The 22,000-nt window shown below is 40.7% G+C and overlaps 1 protein-coding gene across 1 annotated transcript; it reads right to left on the bottom strand.

Moving 5' to 3' along the window:
• Positions 1-10,217: 10,217 nt before the first annotated feature.
• LOC107807469 (ATP synthase subunit delta', mitochondrial) lies at positions 10,218-17,368 on the bottom strand. Its single transcript, XM_075255150.1, has 2 exons — positions 16,965-17,368; positions 10,218-10,824 (listed from the first exon to the last, which is right to left on the bottom strand). Exons 1-2 carry the CDS (start codon positions 17,223-17,225, stop codon positions 10,480-10,482), a joined length of 606 nt encoding a protein of 201 aa, XP_075111251.1. The 5' UTR covers positions 17,226-17,368; the 3' UTR covers positions 10,218-10,479.
• Positions 17,369-22,000: the final 4,632 nt, after the last annotated feature.

The raw sequence follows: 22,000 nt of genomic DNA, 5'->3' as shown, positions 1-22,000 counted from the left end.
AGATAGAGGGAGACGCTAGGGCCCGCGAACGTCTTCAAGTCTACCTTGCGTCTCCGGATGGACTGAAAGAAGCCCTCCAACTACTGTCCGAAAGCTGCTCCGGGATCTGCACACAGTGCAGAGTGTAGTATCAGCACAACTGACCCCATGTGCTGGTAAGTGTCTGGCCTAACCCCGGCAAAGTAGTGACGAGGCTAGGACCAGACTCCAGATAACCTGTGCAGTTATATAATATATGGCGGAAAAGTAAACAGATAATAAGCAATTAAAGTTAGGGAAAGGGAACATGCCTTGGGGATAGCTAAAAAAGCAAAATAGCAAGGAATAAATAAGGAAGCTGACAATATAACTTCTAACACAAATAAAGAAAAGTAAAGACAACTTTCACTTTCAGTTTCCATCTTGTTGCAGGCGTGCAACCCGATCCCATTTCTCATATCTTGTGGTAGGCGTACCATCCGCTCCCATTTCATAATATCTTGCAATTTCAAGGAATCTCGGCAAGGGAAAATAATCAATATAATAACTTCCCGACAAGGGAACACAACAATGTAATAATTTTCCCGGCAAGGGAACAACAATATTGAAATAGTCATCCCGGCAAGGGAGAATCAGCTATAACCAATCTCAACTTAGCTTGTACTCAGTTCAATTATTGAAAATGCTCAATCATAGAAGATCATTAAGTAAGGCGCCCAAGTGTCATTTAAGAACATAACAACTTTCAATTAAAGACTCACGGTCATGCTTGACACCAACGTGTAGATACTCGTCACCATGCCTATATGTCGTACTCCACAAGAAGCAAGTAGCAAATATGACTCAACTCCTAATCCCTCAAGCTAGGGTTAGACCAAACATTTACCTTGATGCCTTGAACACCACTCAAGTCTCAATTATAGCTTTACCCCTCGATTCCACCACCAATCCGCTCGAATCTAGTCACAAGTTACTTAATTACATCAATAAGTGCTAAATGAATCAACCTCAATGCATGAAAATGAGTTTTCCAAAGTTTTACCCAAAAAAGTCAAAATCACCCCGGGCCCACGTGGTCGAAACCCGAGGTTCGGACCAAAACCTGGTTACCCATTCCCCTACGAACCCAAATATATAATTTGTTTTGAAATCGAACCTCAAATTGAGGTCCAAGCCCCTAATTTTAGAAAAACCTAGGTTCTACCCAAAATACCCAATTTCCCCCATGAAAATCTTTGATTTGAGGTTGAAATCATGTTAAAAGATGTTAAGGAGTGAAGAAAATGAGTTAGAAATCACTTACCAACATTTTGGAGAAGAATGGTTGTTTGAAAAATTGCCTCTTATATTTTTTGGGGTTTTGAAAAGTGAAAAATAACTGAAATTCCCGTTTATTTATACCCCTCTCAGACCCCCCTGTGCGGACCGTATCAAATGGACCGCGGCCGCACAATCCTCCCTGAAGACCTGCAGTTCAGCACCCTGTGCGAACCGTACAAAGGCGACTGCGGCCGCACAGCCTCCACCGCGCTCCGCACAAAGGCGACCGCGGCCGCGCTGGCCCCTCCGCGGTCGCACGCGATTTCTCGCGGACCGCACTAGAGGGTTCAGAGACCTGCAACTTCCTGAACCTGCGACGTCTGACTTTCTAAGCCTAAGGCATCCCGGAACCTACCCGAAACTCACCCGAGCCCTCAACTCCAACCCAAGTATACACACAACCTCAAAAACATCCTACGGACATATTTGTGTAATCAAATTACCAAAATAACATCACGAGCATCGAATTAAACCTCGAGATCAATGAAATTTCTCAAAACTCTTTTAAACATCAAATTTCTCAATTAAGGTCCGGATCGCGTCAAACAACGTCCGTTTTAACCAAATTTCACAGGAATGACTCAAGTCATATATAAGACCTATACCGGGCGCCGGAACCAAAATACGGGCCCGATACCATTGCTTTCTAATCAGTTTTCATTTCAAATTTCCTTAAACAATTTCTGAAAATAATTTCACTTAAAAATTCATTTCTCGGGCTTGGGACCTTGGAATTCGATTCCAGGCATGCGCCCAAGTCCCATATTTTCCTATAGATCCTCCGGGACCGTCAAATCACGGATCCGGGTCCGTTTATCTAAAATGTTGACCGAAGTTAAATTTATTCATTTTAACATCAAAACTTAGCATTTTTCACAAAGTTTCACATTTAAGCTTTCCGGCTACGCGCCCGAACTGCGCACGTAAATCGAGGCGACTCTAATGAGGTTTTCAAGGCCTCAGAGACATAGAAATAAACTGAAAGCAAGTGATAACCCTTTGGGTCGTCACATTCTCCACCTCTAAAATAATCGTTCGTCCTCGAACGGACAGAAGAAGGAAGTACCTGAGTCGGGGAAAAGATGAGGATAACGGCTATGCATATCGGACTCGGACTCCCAGGTCGATGCCTCAGGAGGCTGACCTCTCCACTGAACACGAATCGAATGAAAACTCTTCGACCTCAACTGTCGAACTTGCCGGTCTAGAATAGCTTCCGGTTCCTCCTTATAAGACAAGTCCTTGTCCAACTGGACAATGCTGAAATCTAACACGTGGGATGGATCGCCGTGATATTTCCGAAGCATGGACACATGAAATACTGGATGCACGGCTGATAAGCTAGGCGGCAATGCAAGTCTATAAGCCACCTCTCCCACTCGATCAAGAATATCAAATGGACTAATGATCCTAGGGCTAAGCTTGCCCTTCTTCCCAAATCTCATCACGCCCTTCATAGGCGACACTCGGAGCAATACCCGCTCACCAACCATAAAAGCCACATCTCGAACCTTGTGGTCTGCATAACTCTTTTGCCTGGACTGAGCCGTACGAAGCCTACCCTGAATGACCCTGATCTTGTCCAAGGCCTCCTGAACCAGATCTGTACCCAACAATCGAGCCTCCCCCGCCTCAAACCATCCAACTGGAGATCGACATAGCCTACCATACAAAGCCTCATAAGGAGCCATCTGGATACTCGTCTGGTAGGTGTTGTTGTAGGCAAACTCTAATAAAGGCAAAAACTGATCCCACGAACCTCCAAAGTCAATGACACAAGCTCGGAGCATATCTTCCAAAATCTGATTAGTCCGCTCGGACTGCCCGTCTGTCTGAGGATGAAATTCTGTACTCAACTCAATCTGAGTGCCCAACTCTCGCTGAACTGCTCTCCAGAAATGCGAGGTAAACTGCGTACCTCGGTCCGAAATGATAGATACAGGCACGCCATGAAGACGAACAATCTCTCGGATATAGATCTCTGTTAACCTCTCGGATGAATAGGAGACTGCCACAGGAATGAAATGCGTTGACTTGGTCAGCCTATCAACAATGACCTAAACGGCGTCGAACTTCTTCCGAGTTGGCGAAAGTCCAGTAACGAAGTCCATAGTGATCCGCTCCCACTTCCACTCGGGAAGCTCAATCCTCTGAAACAATCCATCAGGTCTTTGATGCTCATACTTAACCTGTTGACAATTCAAACATCGAGCCACATATGCAACAATATCCTTCTTCATTCTACACCACCAATAATGCTGCCGCAAATCCTGATACATCTTCGCGGTGCCCGGATGAATAGAGTACCGGGAACTATGGGCCTCCTCTAAAATCAACTCTCGAAGCCCATCCACATTAGGCATACAAATTCGCCCCTGCAATCTCAAAACTCCATCATCACCTAAGGTAACCTGCTTGGCACCTTCACGATGCACCGTGTCTCTAAGGACATACAAATGGGGATTATCAAACTTCCGATCACGGATACGCTCCAATAATAAAGATCGAGCGACCGTGCAAGCTAATACTCGACTAGGCTCAGATATATCCAACCTCACAAACCGATTGGCCAAAGCCTGAACATCCAAAGCAAGCGGCCTCTCACCGACCGGAATGTAAGCAAGACTGCCCATACTAGTTGACTTTCTACTCAAAGCATCGGCCACCATATTGGCCTTTCCCGGGTGATATAAGATAGTGATATCATAATCCTTGAACAACTCCAACCATCTCCTCTATCTCAAATTCAACTCCTTTTGCTTGAACAAATACTGAAGACTCTTGTGATCAATGAACACCTCACATGCCACGCCATACAGATAATGCCTCCAAATCTTCAATGCGTGAACAATGGCTGCCAACTCTAAATCATGGACCGGATAGTTCTTCTCATGAATCTTCAACTGCCTCTAAACATATGCAATGACTTGCCATCTTGCATTAACACTGCACCAAGCCCAATACGGGAAGCATCGCAATAAACTGTGTAAGGCCCTGAACCTGTAGGCAAAACCAATACCGGTGCGGTAGTCAGAGTTGTCTTGAGCTTCTAAAAGCTTGTCTCACACACGTCCGATCATCTGAACTAGGAGCCCTTCTGGGTCAACTTGGTCATCGGTGTTGCAATAGATGAGAACCCCTCCACGAACCGACGATAGTAGCCTGCCAATCCCAAGAAACTCCGAATCTCTGTAGCTGATGCTGGTCTAGGCTAGTTCTTGACTGCCTCAATCTTCTTCAGATCAACCTGAATACCCTCTACTGATACAATATGACCCAGGAATGCAACTGAACTCAACCAGAACTCACACTTCGAGAACTTAGCATATAACTGACTATCCTTCAGAGTCTGAAGGACCACTCTGAGATGCTGCTCGTGCTCCTCTTGGCTGCGGGAATATATCAAAATATAATCAATGAAGACTATCACGAACGAGTCCAAATAAGGCTTGAACACTCGATTCATCAAATCCATAAAAGCGGCTGGGGCATTTGTCAACCCAGATAACGCTACGAGTAGAATGACCAGGAGTTCCTCTCCACTCTAAACGAGGCATACCCAGCAAAACCAAGGTCACAGTCTTGGCATGACAGTCCAAGATAGCATGATAAAGTGATGACCAATCCATCCCTAAAATAACATCGAAGTCGACCATGTCTAAAAGCAACAAATCTACACAAGTCTCAAGACCCCCAATCACCACAATAAAAGAACAATGGATTCGATCAATCACAATAGAATCACCCACCAGTGTAGACACATAAACATGAACGCTTAATGAATCATTAAGCATGATCAGATACGGTGCAAAATAAGATGACACATACGAGTATGTAGACCCTGGATCAAATAACACTGAAGCATCTCTATCACAAACCAGAACCGTACCTGTGATCACTGCATCTGAAGACTCAGCCTCGGGCCTGGCTGGATGGGCATAACATCGGGGCTGGGCCCCACCACCCTGAACTACCTCTCTGGGACGGCCTGCTGCTGGCTGGCCTTCACTTATGGCGGCCTGAGCTCCAACTCTAGGACCTCTACCTCCACCTCTAGCACCTCTACCCCCACCTCTAGCTGACTAGGCGGTCTGTGGAATATATGGTGCCTGAACCATAGCACGAGAACCCTGATGCGGGGAACTGCTTGAAGCTCGAGGGCAATACCTAGCAATGTGCCTCGGGTCTCCACAAGTAAAATAAGCTCTCGGCTGCTGGGGCTGACGACCCTGAATACTCTGAAGCGGTAGTGCACTGATAGGTGTTGGTGGTTCACTGAAGGACTGCTAGTCAGAATACTGCATCGGAGGACCACTGCTACCGGAAGCACCGTGAGAAACCTGAAGAGCTGACTGAAAGGGCCTAGGAAGATGGCCTCTACCATATGAATCTCTACCTCTAGACGAGGTACCACTGAATCTGCCTGAATGACGGGGCCTCTTAGCTGACCCCTGACTACCTCCCTGCGATAGAACCATCTTAACTCTGTGGGCCACATTGGCCGCCTCCTGAAAAGTGATCTCACTCCCGGTCTCCTTGGCCATCTGAAGACGTATCGGCTGAATAAGACCATCAATAAACCTCCTCACCCTCTCTCTCTCTCTTGGTAGGAAGTATGACAAGAGCATGGCGAGATAAGTCGATGAACCTGGTCTCATACTGGGTAACCGTCATGGAACCCTGCTGGAGGCGCTCAAACTGCCTCTGATAGGCCTCTCTCTGAGTCACGGGGAAAATTTTTTCCAGAAATAACACTGTAAACTGCTCCCAAGTCAAAAATGGTGACCCGACTGGCCTAGCTAAGCAATAATCCCTCCACCAAGTCTTGGCGGATCCCGACAAGCGGAATGTAGCAAAATCGACCCCATTGGTCTCAAAAATGCCCATATTCCTGAGAACCTCGTGACATCTATATAGGAAATCCTGGGTATCCTCAGAAGAAGCACCGCTGAAAGTAGTAGTGAAGAGCTTGGTGAACCTATCCAGCCTCCACAATGCATCGACAGACATCACCGGTCTGAGCTGTGACACCTGGCTGCACTGCTCCAACTGGCTGAACCACTGGAGTCTGAATATGGGGAGCTACCTGCTCCGGAGTGCGTGTAGCAGGAGTCTGAGCCCCTCCTACAGCCTGAGAAGTGGCTGGTGCTACAGGAAACAAACCTGCTCGAGTGACACTCTCCATGAGGCCCACAAATCGGACCAGAGCATCCTGAAGAACTGGGGTAGCAATAAACCCCTCTGGGACCTGAGCTGGGCCCACCGAAACTGCTGGGGCCGGAACCTCCTCCTCAAAATCAACCTCAGGCTCCGCCACTGGTGCTGCTGCTCGGGGCTGAACTCTGCCCCTACCTCGGCCTCGCCCTCTACCCCTAGCGGAAGCTGCTGGGGGGGGGCTCGGGCTGCTTAGCGGTAGATGAGGAAGCACGTGTTCTCGCCATCTACGAAAGAACGGAGTAGAAATTCAATCAGTATTGGGAAACAGAACCGCACGACAAGAAAGAACAAATGTGAAGTTTTCCTAACTCTATAGCCTCTGGGGATAAATACATATATCTCCGTACCGATCCCTCAGACTCTACTAAGTTTGTCTGTGGACTGTGAGACCCATGTAACCTAGTGCTCTGATACCAACTTGTCACGACCCAGAATTCCCACCCTCGGGAGTCGTGATGGCGCCTACTAATGTGAGCTACGCAAGCCAACCCTTAATTATCTACTACCTTTTTCATATTACTTCTTTTAAAACAAACATAGGGCGACAATATAAATAAAACGGAAGTTAGGAAATAGGCGGAAGTCAACATTTATTAAGCTTAGAGCTACGTCTATTACCACTTTTAAACTTCAATACCCCAAAATTTGGTGTCACAGTACCACAAACTGTCTAAGAGTCACTACATACAAATTCTGAAGAAAATACATAGCACTGTTCCTGAGCAAGAGATAAAGGAAACAGGAAATAGAGATAGAGGGAGACGCTAGGGCCCGCGAACTTCTGCAGGTCTACCTTGGGTCTCTGGATGGATTGAAGGAAGCCCTCCAACTTCTGTCCGAAAGCTGCTCCGGGATCTGCACACAGTGCAGAGTGTAGTATCAGCACAACCGACCCCATGTGCTGGTAAGTGCCTGATCTAACCCCGGCGAAGTAGTGACGAGGCTAGGACAAGACTCCAGATAACCTGTGCAGTTATATAATATATGGCGGAAAAGTAAACAGATAATAAGCAATTAAAGTTAGGGAAGGGGAACATGCCTTGGGGATAGCTAAAAAAAGCAAAATAGCAAGGAATAAATAAGGAAGCTGACAATATAACTTCTAACACAAATAAAGAAAAGTAAAGACAACTTTCACTTTCAGTTTCCATCTTGTTGCAGGCGTGCAACCCGATCCCATTTCTCATATCTTGTGGTAGGCGTACCACCCGCTTCCATTTTATAATATCTTGTGGTAGGCGTACCACCCGCTCCCATTTCATAATATCTTGCAATTTCAATGAATCCCGGCAAGGGAAAATAATAAATATAATAACTTCCCGGCAAGGGAACACAACAATGTAATAATTTTTCCGGCAAGATAACAACAATATTGAAATGGTCATCCCGGCAAGGGAGAATCAGCTATAACAAATCTCAACTTAGCTTGTAGTCAGTTCAATTATTAAAAATGCTCAATCATAGAAGATCATTAAGTAAGGCACCCAAGTGTCATTTAAGAACACAACAACTTTCAATTTAAGACTCACGGTCATGCTTGACACCAACGTATAGATACTCGTCTCCATGCCTCTACGTCGTACTCCACAAGAAGCAAGTAGCAAATATGACTCAACTCCTCATCCCTCAAGTTAGGGTTAGACCAAACACTTACCTCGATGCCTTGAACACCACTCAAGTCTCAATTATAGCTTTACCCCTCGATTCCACCACCAATCAGCTCGAATCTAGTCACAAGTTACTTAATTACATCAATAAGTGCTAAATGAATCAACCCCAATGCATGAAAATGAGTTTTCCAAAGTTTTACCCAAATAAGTCAAAATCACCCCCGGGCCCACGTGGTCGAAACCCGAGGTTCGGACCAAAACCTGGTTACTCATTCCCCCACGAACCCAAATATATAATTTATTTTGAAATTGGACCTCAAATTGAGGTCCTAACCCCCAATTTTAGAAAAACCTAGGCTCTACCTAAAACACCCAATTTCCCCCATGAAAATCTTTGATTTGAAGTTGAAATCATGTTAAAAGATGTTAAGGAGTGAAGAAAATAAGTTAGAAATCACTTACCAATGTTTTGGAGAAGAAAGGTTGTTTGAAAAATCACCTCTTATGTTTTTTGGGGTTTTGAAAAGTGAAAATTAACTGAAATTCCCGTTTATTTATGCCCCTCTCAGACCCCCTGTGCGGACCGCATTAAATGGACCACGACCGCACAGGCCTCTCTGAAGACCTGCAGTTCAACACCTTGTGCGGACCGCTCAAAGGCGACTGCGGCCGCACAACCTCCATCGCGCTCCGCACAAAGGCGACCGCGACTGCGCTGGCCACTCCGCGGTCGCACGCGATTTCTCGCGGACCGCACTAGAGGGTTCAGAGACCTGCAACTTCCTGAACCTGCGACGTCTGACTTTCTAAGCCTAAGGCATCCCGGAACCTACCTGAAACTCACCCGAGCCCTCGAAACTCCAACCCAAGTATACACACAACCTCAAAAACATCCTACGGACATATTCGTGTAATCAAATTACAAAAATAACATCACGAGCATCGAATTAAACCTCGAGATCAATGAAATTTCTCAAAACTCTTTTAAACATCAAATTTCTCAATTAAGGTTCAGATCGCGTCAAACGTCGTCCGTTTTTAACCAAATTTCACAGGAATGACTCAAGTCATATATAAGACCTGTACCGGGCGCCGGAACCAAAATACGGGTCCGATACTATTGCTTTCTAATCAGTTTTCATTTAAAGTTTCCTTAAACAATTTCTGAAAACAATTTCACTTAAAAATTCATTTCTCGGGCTTGGGACCTCGGAATTCGATTCCGGGCATACGCCCAAGTCCCATATTTTCCTACGGACACTCCGGGACTGTCGAATCACGGATCCGGGTCCGTTTACCCAAAATGTTGACCGAAGTCAAATTTATTCATTTTAACATCAAAACTTAGCATTTTTCACAGAGTTTCACATGTAAGCTTTCCGGCTACGCACCCGGACTGCGCACGCAAATCGAGGTAACTCTAATGAGGTTTTCAAGGCCTCGGAGACACAAAAATCAACTGAAAGCAAGTGATGACCCTTTGGGTCGTCACAATAAAGCTGAGGTTTGGATGTTGGAAATGGGAACTACAGTGTGAAAAGTCCATGTATAGCGGAATTCATCTGATTTTGATTCCTTATTGCTCAGTGATTGGAGTCTTGGTCTGCTGCCTATAGTTGGAAAAACAAAAGACAATTTGGAAAGTAAAGGTCCCTTTCTTTCCTACTAATTCTAAATAAAACCAACAGCTCCAATTATACAAAACTTTTTCAATATTGAAGGAAAAGTTACTTCACATTACAGAAACTCATTACAATACATTTTCTTGTTGCAAGCAGGCGAAAGGTAAATATGAAAGAAAGCTTGCCCGAGTCTTCAATTCAAAGTAAATTAGGACTTCCACCAAAGCTTAGAGTCTAGTGATAAACTGACATTCAATTCTCGCTATACCCCTTTCCTCTTTCCTTTCCCTAGTCCCCCACTGTAATAAAAAAAATTTGGTCAAAAAAAATGCAAAGCAAGACCTCAAAAGGGTATCACGTATGAAGAGAACTAGTGCCAGTGCTAGGAGGGTCATAGGCTGCATAAAGCAATGTAACAACAATTAAAATGATTGAGCGAGAGAACTGGGAAGGAGGAGACACCGCACTCTGAACATTAGGTAGCATGAAATTCAGCTGCTACCGAAAAATTTCTTTGAAACAATATACTTCTCATCACTGCAGTTCAGAGGTACAAATGATATGGCATCTACCACATATATGTTAGGAAAGCTTGTCCCCTACACTTATTCAAGTGATGCAGGACTAAAAACAGGTAACAAAATCAGTTTGTCCTAAATGGTTTGCGGCTTCCAACAGGTACAGAAGAAAAAAGAAAATTGAACAGGGACGGAGCCTGTACATCCACTAGCTTAACCGGTAAGAGCAGCATTAAGGGCGCTGTGTACATCAACTCCAATCTGGGCCTCAGCTTTCTCTACATCAGTTGATGCAGTGCTTAGCTTCTGCGTGAACTCTGTGAGGCCCTTTTGAACCAAATTGGGATCGATTTGGTCAAGTGGTACAGCTTCAATAGCAATTATATCTGCAAATGAATTTGCATGAACAAATGCAAACCCACCACTCACAAAGTACTTGGTCACATCGTTGCCTTCGTGAACTGATAGGAGACCAGGCTTCAGCTCTGCAATTGTCGCAACATGCCCAGGCAAAACACCCATCTGTCCTGTAGTTGCGGGAATGATAACCATGTCAACCTGCAATATGAAAAGAAAGAATAAACAAGCTTGGACTAATAACTTTGCAGATGATGTAATCCATGCACATTCTGCATAAAGATAAGTCTTCTGGTATCGTAATTCACATGACACCAAATGAAACATTTAGCCACAAGATTGAAAATTGAACAAGATTCTAGTTCGAAACAGGCAATATTTCCAGTCTCTAATCCAGAACTTAATGTGCACCAGTCAGATACTAGCATATGTTTACTTATGATTTCTGAAAGTGATCAACCTTGCAAAATTTGCCGAATTGAAGAGGAGCCTTGGAGCAACGGTAAAGTTGTCTCTATGTGACCTTATAGGTCAAGGATTCGAGCCGTTGCATCGGCCATGTCACGGTAGGCTGCCTACATCAACCCTTTGGGGTGCAGTCCTTCCCCAAGGATGTCCCAAAAGGGGAAAAAAAAATTGTATCACATCGAGTAATTATTAATTCGGAAATGCATATTGCTATCATCTAACTTGTCAGACATATTTTTTTTTATCAACAAAAAATATATCTGATAAGTCGAATGATGACAATATATATTTGCAAAATAATAATTAGTTGATATGAAGGGTGCCTTGGTGTAACTGGTAAAGTTGTTACCATGTGACCAGGAGGTCACGAGTTCGAGCTGTGGAAACAGCCTCTTGCAGAAATGCAGGGTAAGGCTGCGGACAATAGACCCTTGTGGTCCGGCCCTTCTCCGGACCCCGCGCATAGTGAGAGCTTAGTGCACTGGGCCGCCCTTTTAATAATTAGTTGATATAATCTATGTTTCGGTTTAAAGATTGATGATACCCCTACCTCACCTTTTGATAAATTAAAACAACAAACAATATACACTATCAGAATAATAATATCAAGATTAAGAGTTTAAGTACATTACTACATTTAATGGATTAGGGAATTCGTTTTATATAGTCAGTATAAAAACACTTATATCTACTTGGTCCTTTCAATACATACATAACGTACTGTCACAAGAAGTTGAAACTATACAATTCACATAATCAAGATAAATTACAGTTAATCTTGCGCTATGATCATTCTGATGGCGCGTCCAGTTTCCATATTAGATTATGAACTTGAACTTTACAATTTATAAATATTGATGATTTAGTCTTCCATTTATAAGCTAAAACTCTATGCTAATCAACTACTATATAAGCAAACGAACACACAACAAAAATATGATCCATTTAAAACTTTATTAAAATTGAATAAATAATTGTTCTATAATAAATATTATATCTAAATGTTAAGAGTATATATCCCAACAATCTCTCAGTTAGACTTTTGACCAAGACAATTGTCAAAATAAATTATATCCAAATGCATGGTTAATAGTATATATCGCAATCTACAACTTTCACAAGTATTCTTTTGACACGACTATCAACAATTTTCACCAGTAAGCTCTTTATAAAAGGATCTCGCCAAGTTGTTTTCTGATACAATCTTACCATAGGATCTCGCCAAGTTGTTTTCTGATACAATCTTACCATGCACTGCTTCATCGTAATTGACCGGCTCGGTATAAAGCTCTTCAAGGATACTATCATGAAACTCTCGTAATTTAGTCAAATAAACTTCATAATTAGTTGTCGATTCATACGCTTAGCATATGGCTATCCAACGGGACGGGATGGGACGGGACGAAATTAACGGGACGGGACCGAATGGGACGAAATGGTTGTCTCGTCCCGTCCCATTGACGATATTTAGCCAGGGCGGTAGCGGGACGGGACGAAATGGTTGTCCCATCCCGTCCCACTGGGATGGGACGGGACGGAACGGGATGGCGGGCCTTAAGTGGGTTGTTTTTAAAAAAAAAATTATTTAAGCATTAAGTTTGGCAACGGCTAGTTTTTTGACAATGACTAAGTTTTTAAAGTTTGCAACGACTAGTTTTTTGACTTATTTAATAAACTTAAATGTTAAAACGAAAATTAGGAAACTAAGTAAAGAATTATAAAATATTAAAACAAAAGACTTGTAATGAAATATTCTAGTAATTATAATAGAGTTATAATTTATTTAATACAATTTCAAGCCATTAACTAACTAAGTAAGAGTGTAAGACAATTCATAAAAAAATGCTTAGAGCCTTTTATTTTATTAATAGAACTTTAAAATCTCACATACAAATATAATTCTTTTGAAGAGTACCTAATCTATGCAGCCACCTTCTAGGAAGGTTCTGTCTGAACTAGGCCTCTTGGTAGCCAATTACAAATTATCATACTAATATTTGTAAGCTCCTATATAGCTTCATTGTAACTTATCTATAATTTCTCTCAGACATTATTTTGGAATTAACAATGTTGATTGATGTTCTATGAGCTCCATGTCGTCATTGGTCCCAGTGCTAAGTATCTCATTGTATTTTTCTTCTTCCCTAGTAGTTAATTTTTCAAAACCAAGATTTCTTCTTTCTGCATTAATCCAATCTCTGAATAATACGGAAATCTCTAGGTTGTCCTCTGCTAATGAATGTCTGTGATCTCCGATTTGAAATATTGCTGCGCTAAAAGCATTCTCTGATGCTAAGAATCAAGTTCATCATCAATAGATGAATCAAAATCTATTATATCATCCATATCTTCCCATAGAACTTCTACTCTAGACTTAGAAGTACAAGGAGCAGTTTCACCACCGTTGTTTCCATAGATTTATATTTATCAAACATTGATCTAGATTCTAGCATAAGAATATATGTTAGCTTGGAAGTCTTCGAGAGATGGTTGTTCATTTTCTTGAATTGCTAAATTTTGACAAATTTTACGAACAAGTCCCTTTGCACCTCTTAATTTTAAATATGGGTTAAGTATTGTAGAAATTAAATAAACTTGGGGAATAGAGAAAAAATACTTTTTAAATTTTGCAATCATTTCATTAATGGTCGGTGCACAAGTTAGATTTGTTTTATACTTACCAAATACAACAGAAATTCCACAAATATACCATAAAAACTAGCGGGACAGGCGGGACGGGACGGGACGCGGGACGGGACCGGGACGGGACGGCCTGTCCCGTTGGACAGCCATAGTGTAGTCATACCATCATGTTCTTGAGTCTCAATATTCTCTTCATTACCTGGCAATATTGGAATATTAACAACTTCGTCGTGTAGTGTTCTTTTCTCAACATTACTTCCCCTACTTTGAGGTAGCAGATTTCCTTATGTCTATTAACATTTGTCCCACTACTTAAATGCAATGAAACTTTAATTCCTGCGTGTGGGTATCCATACACTCACACACATCCATTTGTAATTCTAACTTGTCTATTTTTCCTTAGAGCACATGTGTTGGACAACCCCATATCTGAACATGCCGCAAATTCGTTCTTCATTCCAACGTGCCCATTTTTCCTTTCAACACATGTGCTGGACAACCCCATATTCGAATATGCCGCAAACTGAGTTTACATCTAGCCCACAATTTTGTAGGTGTCAAGGTACCGATTTAGGAATTAATTCCTATCACCACTTAATCACAGACAATCTACACATAGTACACTACGAATAAATATACTGCTCGATGGAAGATCTTTGTTAATCATAATTCTCAATCCAAATATAATATAATTTCACGGGTATAAAGCTATGAAGAATTTTCAATGATTCCAAATAAATAAATCACTTTGGAAGTAAATATTTATTAATCGTAAATTCTTAATCCATGTATGATATTGTAAATAGATTAAGAATTTATGATTTATAAACAGTCAACATCAAAATAGTATATTTATTTGGTTGAAAATTCTTAATACTTTATGTTGCCCTAGTTTGAAGGTTTTCTAAGTCAAAGTCAATTCAAGATTTTTAAGATCATTTCCTAAATTAGTCTTTGACTTGTAATCCTAATTTGTTAGGACTACATTTAATGCTTTCCGTTGTTAGAATTTTATTTTCCTTCTCCTAAGGTTGTTTGATGGAGAGCCTTGGCATAACTGGTACAATTATTGTCATGTGACCAACAGGTCACAGATTCAAGCCGCAGAAACATCCTGTTGTAGAAATATAGGGTAAGGATGTGCAGTGTTATCAAAAGCGAAAAGCGCAAAAAAGCTCTAAGGTCTGATGGGCTTTAAGCGCAAAGCGCTAATAAAGAGTAGTCTTTAATGAAAAGGCGCAAATGAAGAAAAACTACAAATATGTATGTGTAGTCCAAGACTAATATCTATAAGCATGAATACCATATATATGGACACGGAAATTGAAAAAAAAATTACGACAATGTGAAATATCAATTGTTTAGTGAAGGCTCTTCAGGATTACGCTCATTGGCAAAGAAAAGTGTGCTTTAGAGCCTTGACGACAACACTGAAGCGCCCGCTGCGAGGTTAAGCGCTCAACATGCTTTGAGTCTCGCTCCAGGGCTTAAGCGCGCCTTTGATAACACTAGTTGCATACAATAGACCTTTGTGGTCCGGCCCTTCCCCGGACTCCGCGCATAACGGGAGCTTAGTGCACCGGGCTGCCCTCCTAAAGTTGTTGGAATTCCTTTTGGTTAGACTTTTAGTTAGCTTTAGGCACCACCAAACTCTATACAAAGGGGTTTCTTTTTAAGTTTTTAGATTAAGATTATTCAAATTATTATTAAGAAAGGCCTCCTTTCTTGGACCTTTTAAGTGCTGAAATTTTGGCCTCTAATCTTCATCATGTAGACATCAATTTGGGCCTTGAATAGATAATTATAGCACTTGTCAAATTTATCTTCCATTGGCTCGAGTTCTTCTTCCAACACAAGACAAGTCTAATTTGCAATCCGTCCCAATTAGCTTGTCTTGAGTTCCTTTGTCTTGGATCTTGTCATAGGCCTTCTAAGAGCTTTGGAAGCTTGGTTTTTTTGTCTTCAATAGACTTCTATCAATGCTATCACTCCAGATGCTCAAAAGGATCAATTTAAAAAAGGACAGAGAGCGTATTGAGCTAGAAAAATGAAGGGTAGCTTGCCCATCAAAAGCAAATTCCCTTTCATGACTCCATTTGATTGTTCAAGAAGTTTTTTTCTCTTTCCTTTTTTGTGGTAATGCATATTATATGTACTTGATAAGTTTGAAGGCACAAAATATTGATGGTAGAGGACAAGTATCATTAGACGTTTAAAGAAGCATCAAACCAAAAAGATTGCTGAGCAGAAGGCCAACTCTGTGCTCTTTCTAATTCTGTAATCAATGCGCGCCGAAAGTTACTTTTGAACAATGTACAGTCAAGGTGACAGGGGAAGGAGGGCATATTGCTTACAAAAAAGTCATTCAGCAAGTGCAAGAGAAAAGCAAGACAGTCTCTGCGTCAAGCATTCTCCCTAATCTTTATATATTTCCCTTCAACTTATAAGTCTTAACACCGCAACATTTGTAATCTACTTGACTGATACAATTCCCCAATATAGTAAATTTTCCAGCGTTCATTTCCACGCCATTCGTCTAAATTTGCGCCGCAGAATTAAAGCTTATCTAGTGCACGATTTCTTGAAAATACTCCTTAAGGATTTATTTACAACCCAACTGGTTCAACATAGAACATGATAAAATTGACTAGCATGACATATGCAGTCATGAGCTACTTGATCTTCAATGTGTCTCGTGTGTTCTAAGACTTAAGCAACAACATAAGGAATTTTAACAGCTGGTTCCGAGACTTGAAACTAAGCAAGCACCAAAACAAGAATAAGAAAAGTAATACTACAGTTGGTTCTGATTATCGAAACTAAGCAACCACCAACAATTTAACTCAGTCATTAGCATGGGAAAAGTTGGAGTTATATATAACCATCCATAACAAACAAGATCATCAATAATAAATCAAAAGTTGTATGCATTTATAGTCCAACCAATTCTCATTTTTCTCTGCCCAGCTTGTTAATTGTCAACAGTCAGTTGGAAAGAAAGAAATCTAAACAATAAACTATGTAATTTGGAATCAAGGCACAGTGATTAATTGATTGATCCGAGGTACAGAATTAAAGGTCATAAAATAGGGCAAACCAAATCGAATTCTCTCCATTTCACAAATAACATTTAAAGACTCTAATTTTAAGAAGATTCCGTCATTGAATAAGTGCTAAAATTGAAAAATTAAAAGAAAAAGAAGAGAACTTTGAGGTGTGAAAAAACATACCTCTTTACCGGAGAGTTCAGAGGAGTAAGGAAGGACAAAGTTGACGGTGAGCTTTGTAGGAATAGATGAGGGAGTTGCAGGCCTAGGGTCCATGAATGCAAAAGGAGTCTTAGGTGGTTCAGTGTTGGGTATTAATTTCTTCCACGCTTCTACGAATGTGGAATCTACGCGGGGCTCCGCTGGCAGGCCGGTTGAAAATGGGCGGCGCCACCTCATTGTGGTGGCTCTACCTATGAGTTGTCTTGAACCGTGTCGGAACATGATCGTTGGTCGTGGTTTACGAGGCGGAGATCGGCGGAGATTGTGCAATCTGATCGGAAGAGGGAGGATGAGCGCTCTGAGATCGAGGCAGGTTGCAGCTCGCTCTTGTTCGTAGTAGTGTGTCAAAGTTGGGCTGTGCAAACAGGGTCTGGCTATTTGGATCAAATTAAAGGCCCAAAATAAGGAATGCTTAAATAAAAGATTTTTTTAAAAAAAACATTAAATTAATAAACTAAATTAAAATTAAGTAAAATACGTAAAATTAGTAAAAAATATATTAGGGCAATGGTGAAAAAATAGAAAATAACAAGGGGGAGTTACAAATATAGTTGTTCGATCAAAAATATTTATAGTCCCTAGCCATTATACACATATTATGGACTAATTATTGTATATATTTTTCGGTTGTTTTTTTGATCGAGCAGCTATTTAAGATAATTTTTCAAAATCAAATCTCATATCTGCTCGATTGTTGTCTTTGTACTCTTTTTTGAATCATCTTGTAGGATTCTTTTTTTTTTCTTCTATCTTCAAGTATATGATGGTGTTTACTAGAATATTGGTTTTAATTCATATAACAATCTTCTTGTTTTCATTTTACTAAGAATTAATTTGTACAACGTTCACAATATCTCACAATTCAGATATTACTCTTTTTTCAACTATTAGTAAAATTACTTTGACATCCTTTTTAAATACAGCCAACTTTTCAATAATAGTTTTACGTAATATTTTTTATAGTATCCACTTCCCACTGGTGGGATTCTACCTGGATGGTTGTTGCTGTTGTAGTATTGTTTGCAACAAATTTTCGTAAGATGAAAAATAAACTGCAACAAAAATAATATAAAGAAAAGGAGATTTTATTAATAAATATTTGTGAGTACAATTCTATGTATCCCTTGATTCTCCTCTCTAAAATTATCCGTGATTCGAGGGCTTGAGAAGCATCTTTCTCGAATGTAGGATGATGCGGACCTCCTTGTGATGTATTTAATCGCCAAGAACGTCGATCAACACTTTGTTGTTACGGGTTGATCTCCGGGAAGAACTCTGTTGATCACTCCTTTGTCGAAGAACTAAGCACTTGATGATTGATCTCTCTGTTTGTGGATGCATTCACCAATAGCGGAGTGTTCTTCTCCAACTCTGAATGTCCCTTGAGAGTTATGCAACCCCTCTATTTATAGTTGTAGAGGATGGACAATCAAGCTACATAAGAACTCTCTTGCTTGATTCTGATTGGCCCATGTCATTTTAGCCACTTGACGACTTGTGGTTGGTTCTTGCTTTTTGACTTGGATTGCCACATCATTTAACACATGGCGTCACTCTATTAGCCTGGAGTTTGACTGGATATTCCATGTCACTTGACACATGGTATAGTCTGGGCCTTAAGATGAAATGGACCTTGGGCTAAAAAATATTAAAATGGACTTATTTAATTTATAAAGTCCAAATTAATTTTTCGACCCAAAGTAATTTAGAATTTAATCCAGATTTTGTACGACTAAATAATTTTTTACATGTCTACAGATGCCCTCTACTTCAAGCCTTGTCGCAATATAGACTTGTTGAGCCATAAAGACGAGACTTGAAGTACCAATGAAGACAATATAGTTGTCATGAATCCCCGATAAACTTGAAGTCATTTGCGCGTGCCTTGCAAAATTAACTCCAAGTCTGCACTTGAGATGGTTCAGAGCTCTCAAAATAATTTTAATTTTAATTGAACCACTTTGTCAAGTAGATATCATTCCCTCATAACATAACGTTATCAATTTTTGAGTATGTCTTTGACTTCAACTACATATGAAGGAAGGTTCGGTTCCATGTCCTTAGTGAATTAGGAGTGTCCGAAGAATGATATATATTGACATGAAATTGGTCTATCTTTATTTGAACCCCATACATTATATGGCACTAATTCCAATTCAAGAGCATCTCAAGAACTAGTAATTTTTTTTCCATATTTGACTTCTTCGACTATTACTTAGAAGGAAAATTCTTGTATACCAAGAAAAGCTCCACCGCCTTCGAACATCTATATAAACAACACTTTGCTAAAACTTATTCCATGTGATTTACTGCCGAGCCGCTCTCAAGTTTAAGGAGTTCATATACATGGGCATCGACTTTATCTCCTGAGAAAATTCCATAGGATAAGAACAAACAAACCTAAGAACGATTACGATGCCGAACTGCTCTCAAGTTTGAAAGTTGGGCAGCGCTGTTTAATTGGATTCGCTTATGGTTACTTCAAGGCTTTAATTTTTTTTCATTGTTACCTTCACTTCTTCCTTCTGATTCTTTTTATTAGTCTTGGAGTTTTTTTATTGCAGGATCAATCAGTCAATTTGGCATGCCTACAAAGCAATATCGATCAGCCAACTTTAATTTGTACGTGGCTGGTGAAACTTCTGGTTTCGGATACTCAACAACCTAACTCATGGTCGAGGCTAGAGATTAATGAGGCTCCCAAATTTTAACTTTCCTTTCCGTGCCGATTTGGAAAATCGCGTTGTCAGTCTCGATGTCCATCATACCGAACCGAAGCATTGTGCTACTAGAATCGTATAAATAGAAGCAGAAATGTCGTGTTATGGCACTGATATCCATTAATCAAGCTGATCTCGTGCTACTGGTACCGTATCTGCAAAAATGTCATCTTGTTGGCATCGAGGGCTCCAAAAAATTTTCTTATTTTTGCAGGTTTTCAAGAGAGTACAATAGCAACTTGGTACATCCCTTCTTGCAGCTTGACAGGAGACATTTAGAGTATTCCTAAGCAAGCTTGAACGACGAGCCATATCCCCACTTTGCAACATGCGAGCGAGAACATGGTGCATCTCAGCCTTGCGACTTGGCAAGAGAGAGGCTTGGAGCTCGAGCGACTATATTTCATCCTTGGCGGGCGAATGCTTGGCGAATTCACGGATAAATTCCTTGAGTATTAGCCGGAGTCGACTTTTGAAGCTGGTATACATATCTAACATTTTGACTTTACCGCACTCTATACTGTCATCAAAACGTATATATCTCAAGCTAGGAATGTCCAAATCATAAGCCATCTGCGCCATTGGAAAGAAGACTCAGAGATAATGAAATATTAAAGATACCATAGAAGGATTCCTAATAGATTGTCCGCAACAACTTTCTGAACTTGACCCATCTGTCCACGAAATTGCTTTTCATCTTTGCGCGTTTTGGTGGAAAAAATCATATCTCGAGCTACAAGTGTCAGAATTAAATCTGTTTGTACCGTTAGAAAGAAAACTTAGAGACCTGAAGTGCCTATAAATTTCATGGCAGAACTCCTTTCAGGCTATCAACAGAAAATTCACGACATCGACTTAACTATAGTGAACTTTCAGATTTGCGTACCTTCGAAAATAATTGTATCTTGAGCTAGAAGTATCAGAATTACAATCCGTTTGTATTGTTGGAAAAAAAACTCCTAGAGATGAAACAAAAAAGTTTCATCTAGGAACTCCTCTCGAGCTAGAAACAAAAAAATATTGAAAGTCAAACTGACCGCAGGGAACTTTCAGGTTTGCATGCTTTCGGCCAGAAAAACTATATCTTGAACTAGGAGCATCGAAATCACCAACAGTTTGATCCTATGAAATTCTGACATCGAGAACTATAATCTTGTTGAAGATGAAGCTCCATTAATTCTTAGTTAGCCTAACAAATATTTTTGAAGTTGATTCTACAACTTTGCAATGGATTCGGCTATCATCACGAATCTTATCTCTTTGTTTATTTCTTTTGCAGACTTGCGAAGGAGCTCAAAAGGTCTCAGTGTCAGACTAAGAAGGTACACAAGATTTAGATATTTTGATGTTTCGAGCAACTAGCAACGAGCAAAACCTCCCTACAAAAGACGAACTTGTTGCAGAGAGACTATCATGTGAAAGTACTCATTTCCCAAAAGTCGTGTATACTCGAAGTTTTTTTTATATCCATGAAGCTTGCCCAAGGTGATCACTAATTATAGAACTTTTAGGAGTGAGGTGCATGCTCATGTATGACAACATCAAAGAGAAGAAGTAGGCTATTGCGCCCACGACTCAACAACAAGATGCATAGTTAAGTGATTATGGAAGCTGTTAAATGTCATGGGCACGCTATCAAAGATGATCCATCATATGGAGAAGTCACGAACGAGTTGGCGACCATGTTTATCTTTCGATCGTTTACATGACTTTAGATTCCTTGTATAGGATGATGTCTCATTCTGCTTTTAACATTGATGTACATAACGCTTTCTATATTGAAGCAATGAAATATATTTTATGCTTTGGCACCAAATTGTCTTATTTTCCTCAATTACATATGTCTTTACATTCAATAGACTTAATATGATGATCCTATGATGCCAAACCCTTATTTTTTCTTTTTAAACTCATGCAACTGAACTTAGAATGAAACTCTAAGGTGACTACGTACCTCGGTGAAGAGGATCAAGTCATAACGTAGTTCAGAGGGATGAGTTTTTTTTTTGTCTTGACTTTTGCCTAGGTTGCCTCTTTCGAGGTTTTCAACCTAGCAGACTCTTTTTCTTGGACGTACACAGTTTAGACTCATGACATGTCAGGAGTGTAGCAACGTGCAGTTTAAGCTCATGCATCAAGGAGCGTCATGACTTGTAGTTTAGGCTCGTACGTCGAGGAGCATTGGTGACTTTCATGGGAAGTACTGTTGATACCCAATTTTTCCCAAAAATATTTTAAATTGAATATATACCTTCAAAATCATGCAATTCGTATTTT

The sequence above is a fragment of the Nicotiana tabacum genome, chromosome 6 (genome assembly GCF_000715075.1).
Source record: "Nicotiana tabacum cultivar K326 chromosome 6, ASM71507v2, whole genome shotgun sequence".
Lineage (NCBI taxonomy): Eukaryota > Viridiplantae > Streptophyta > Magnoliopsida > Solanales > Solanaceae > Nicotiana > Nicotiana tabacum.
Note: the sequence above shows the minus strand (reverse complement) of the source record. Positions and strands in the feature narration are given on the sequence as shown.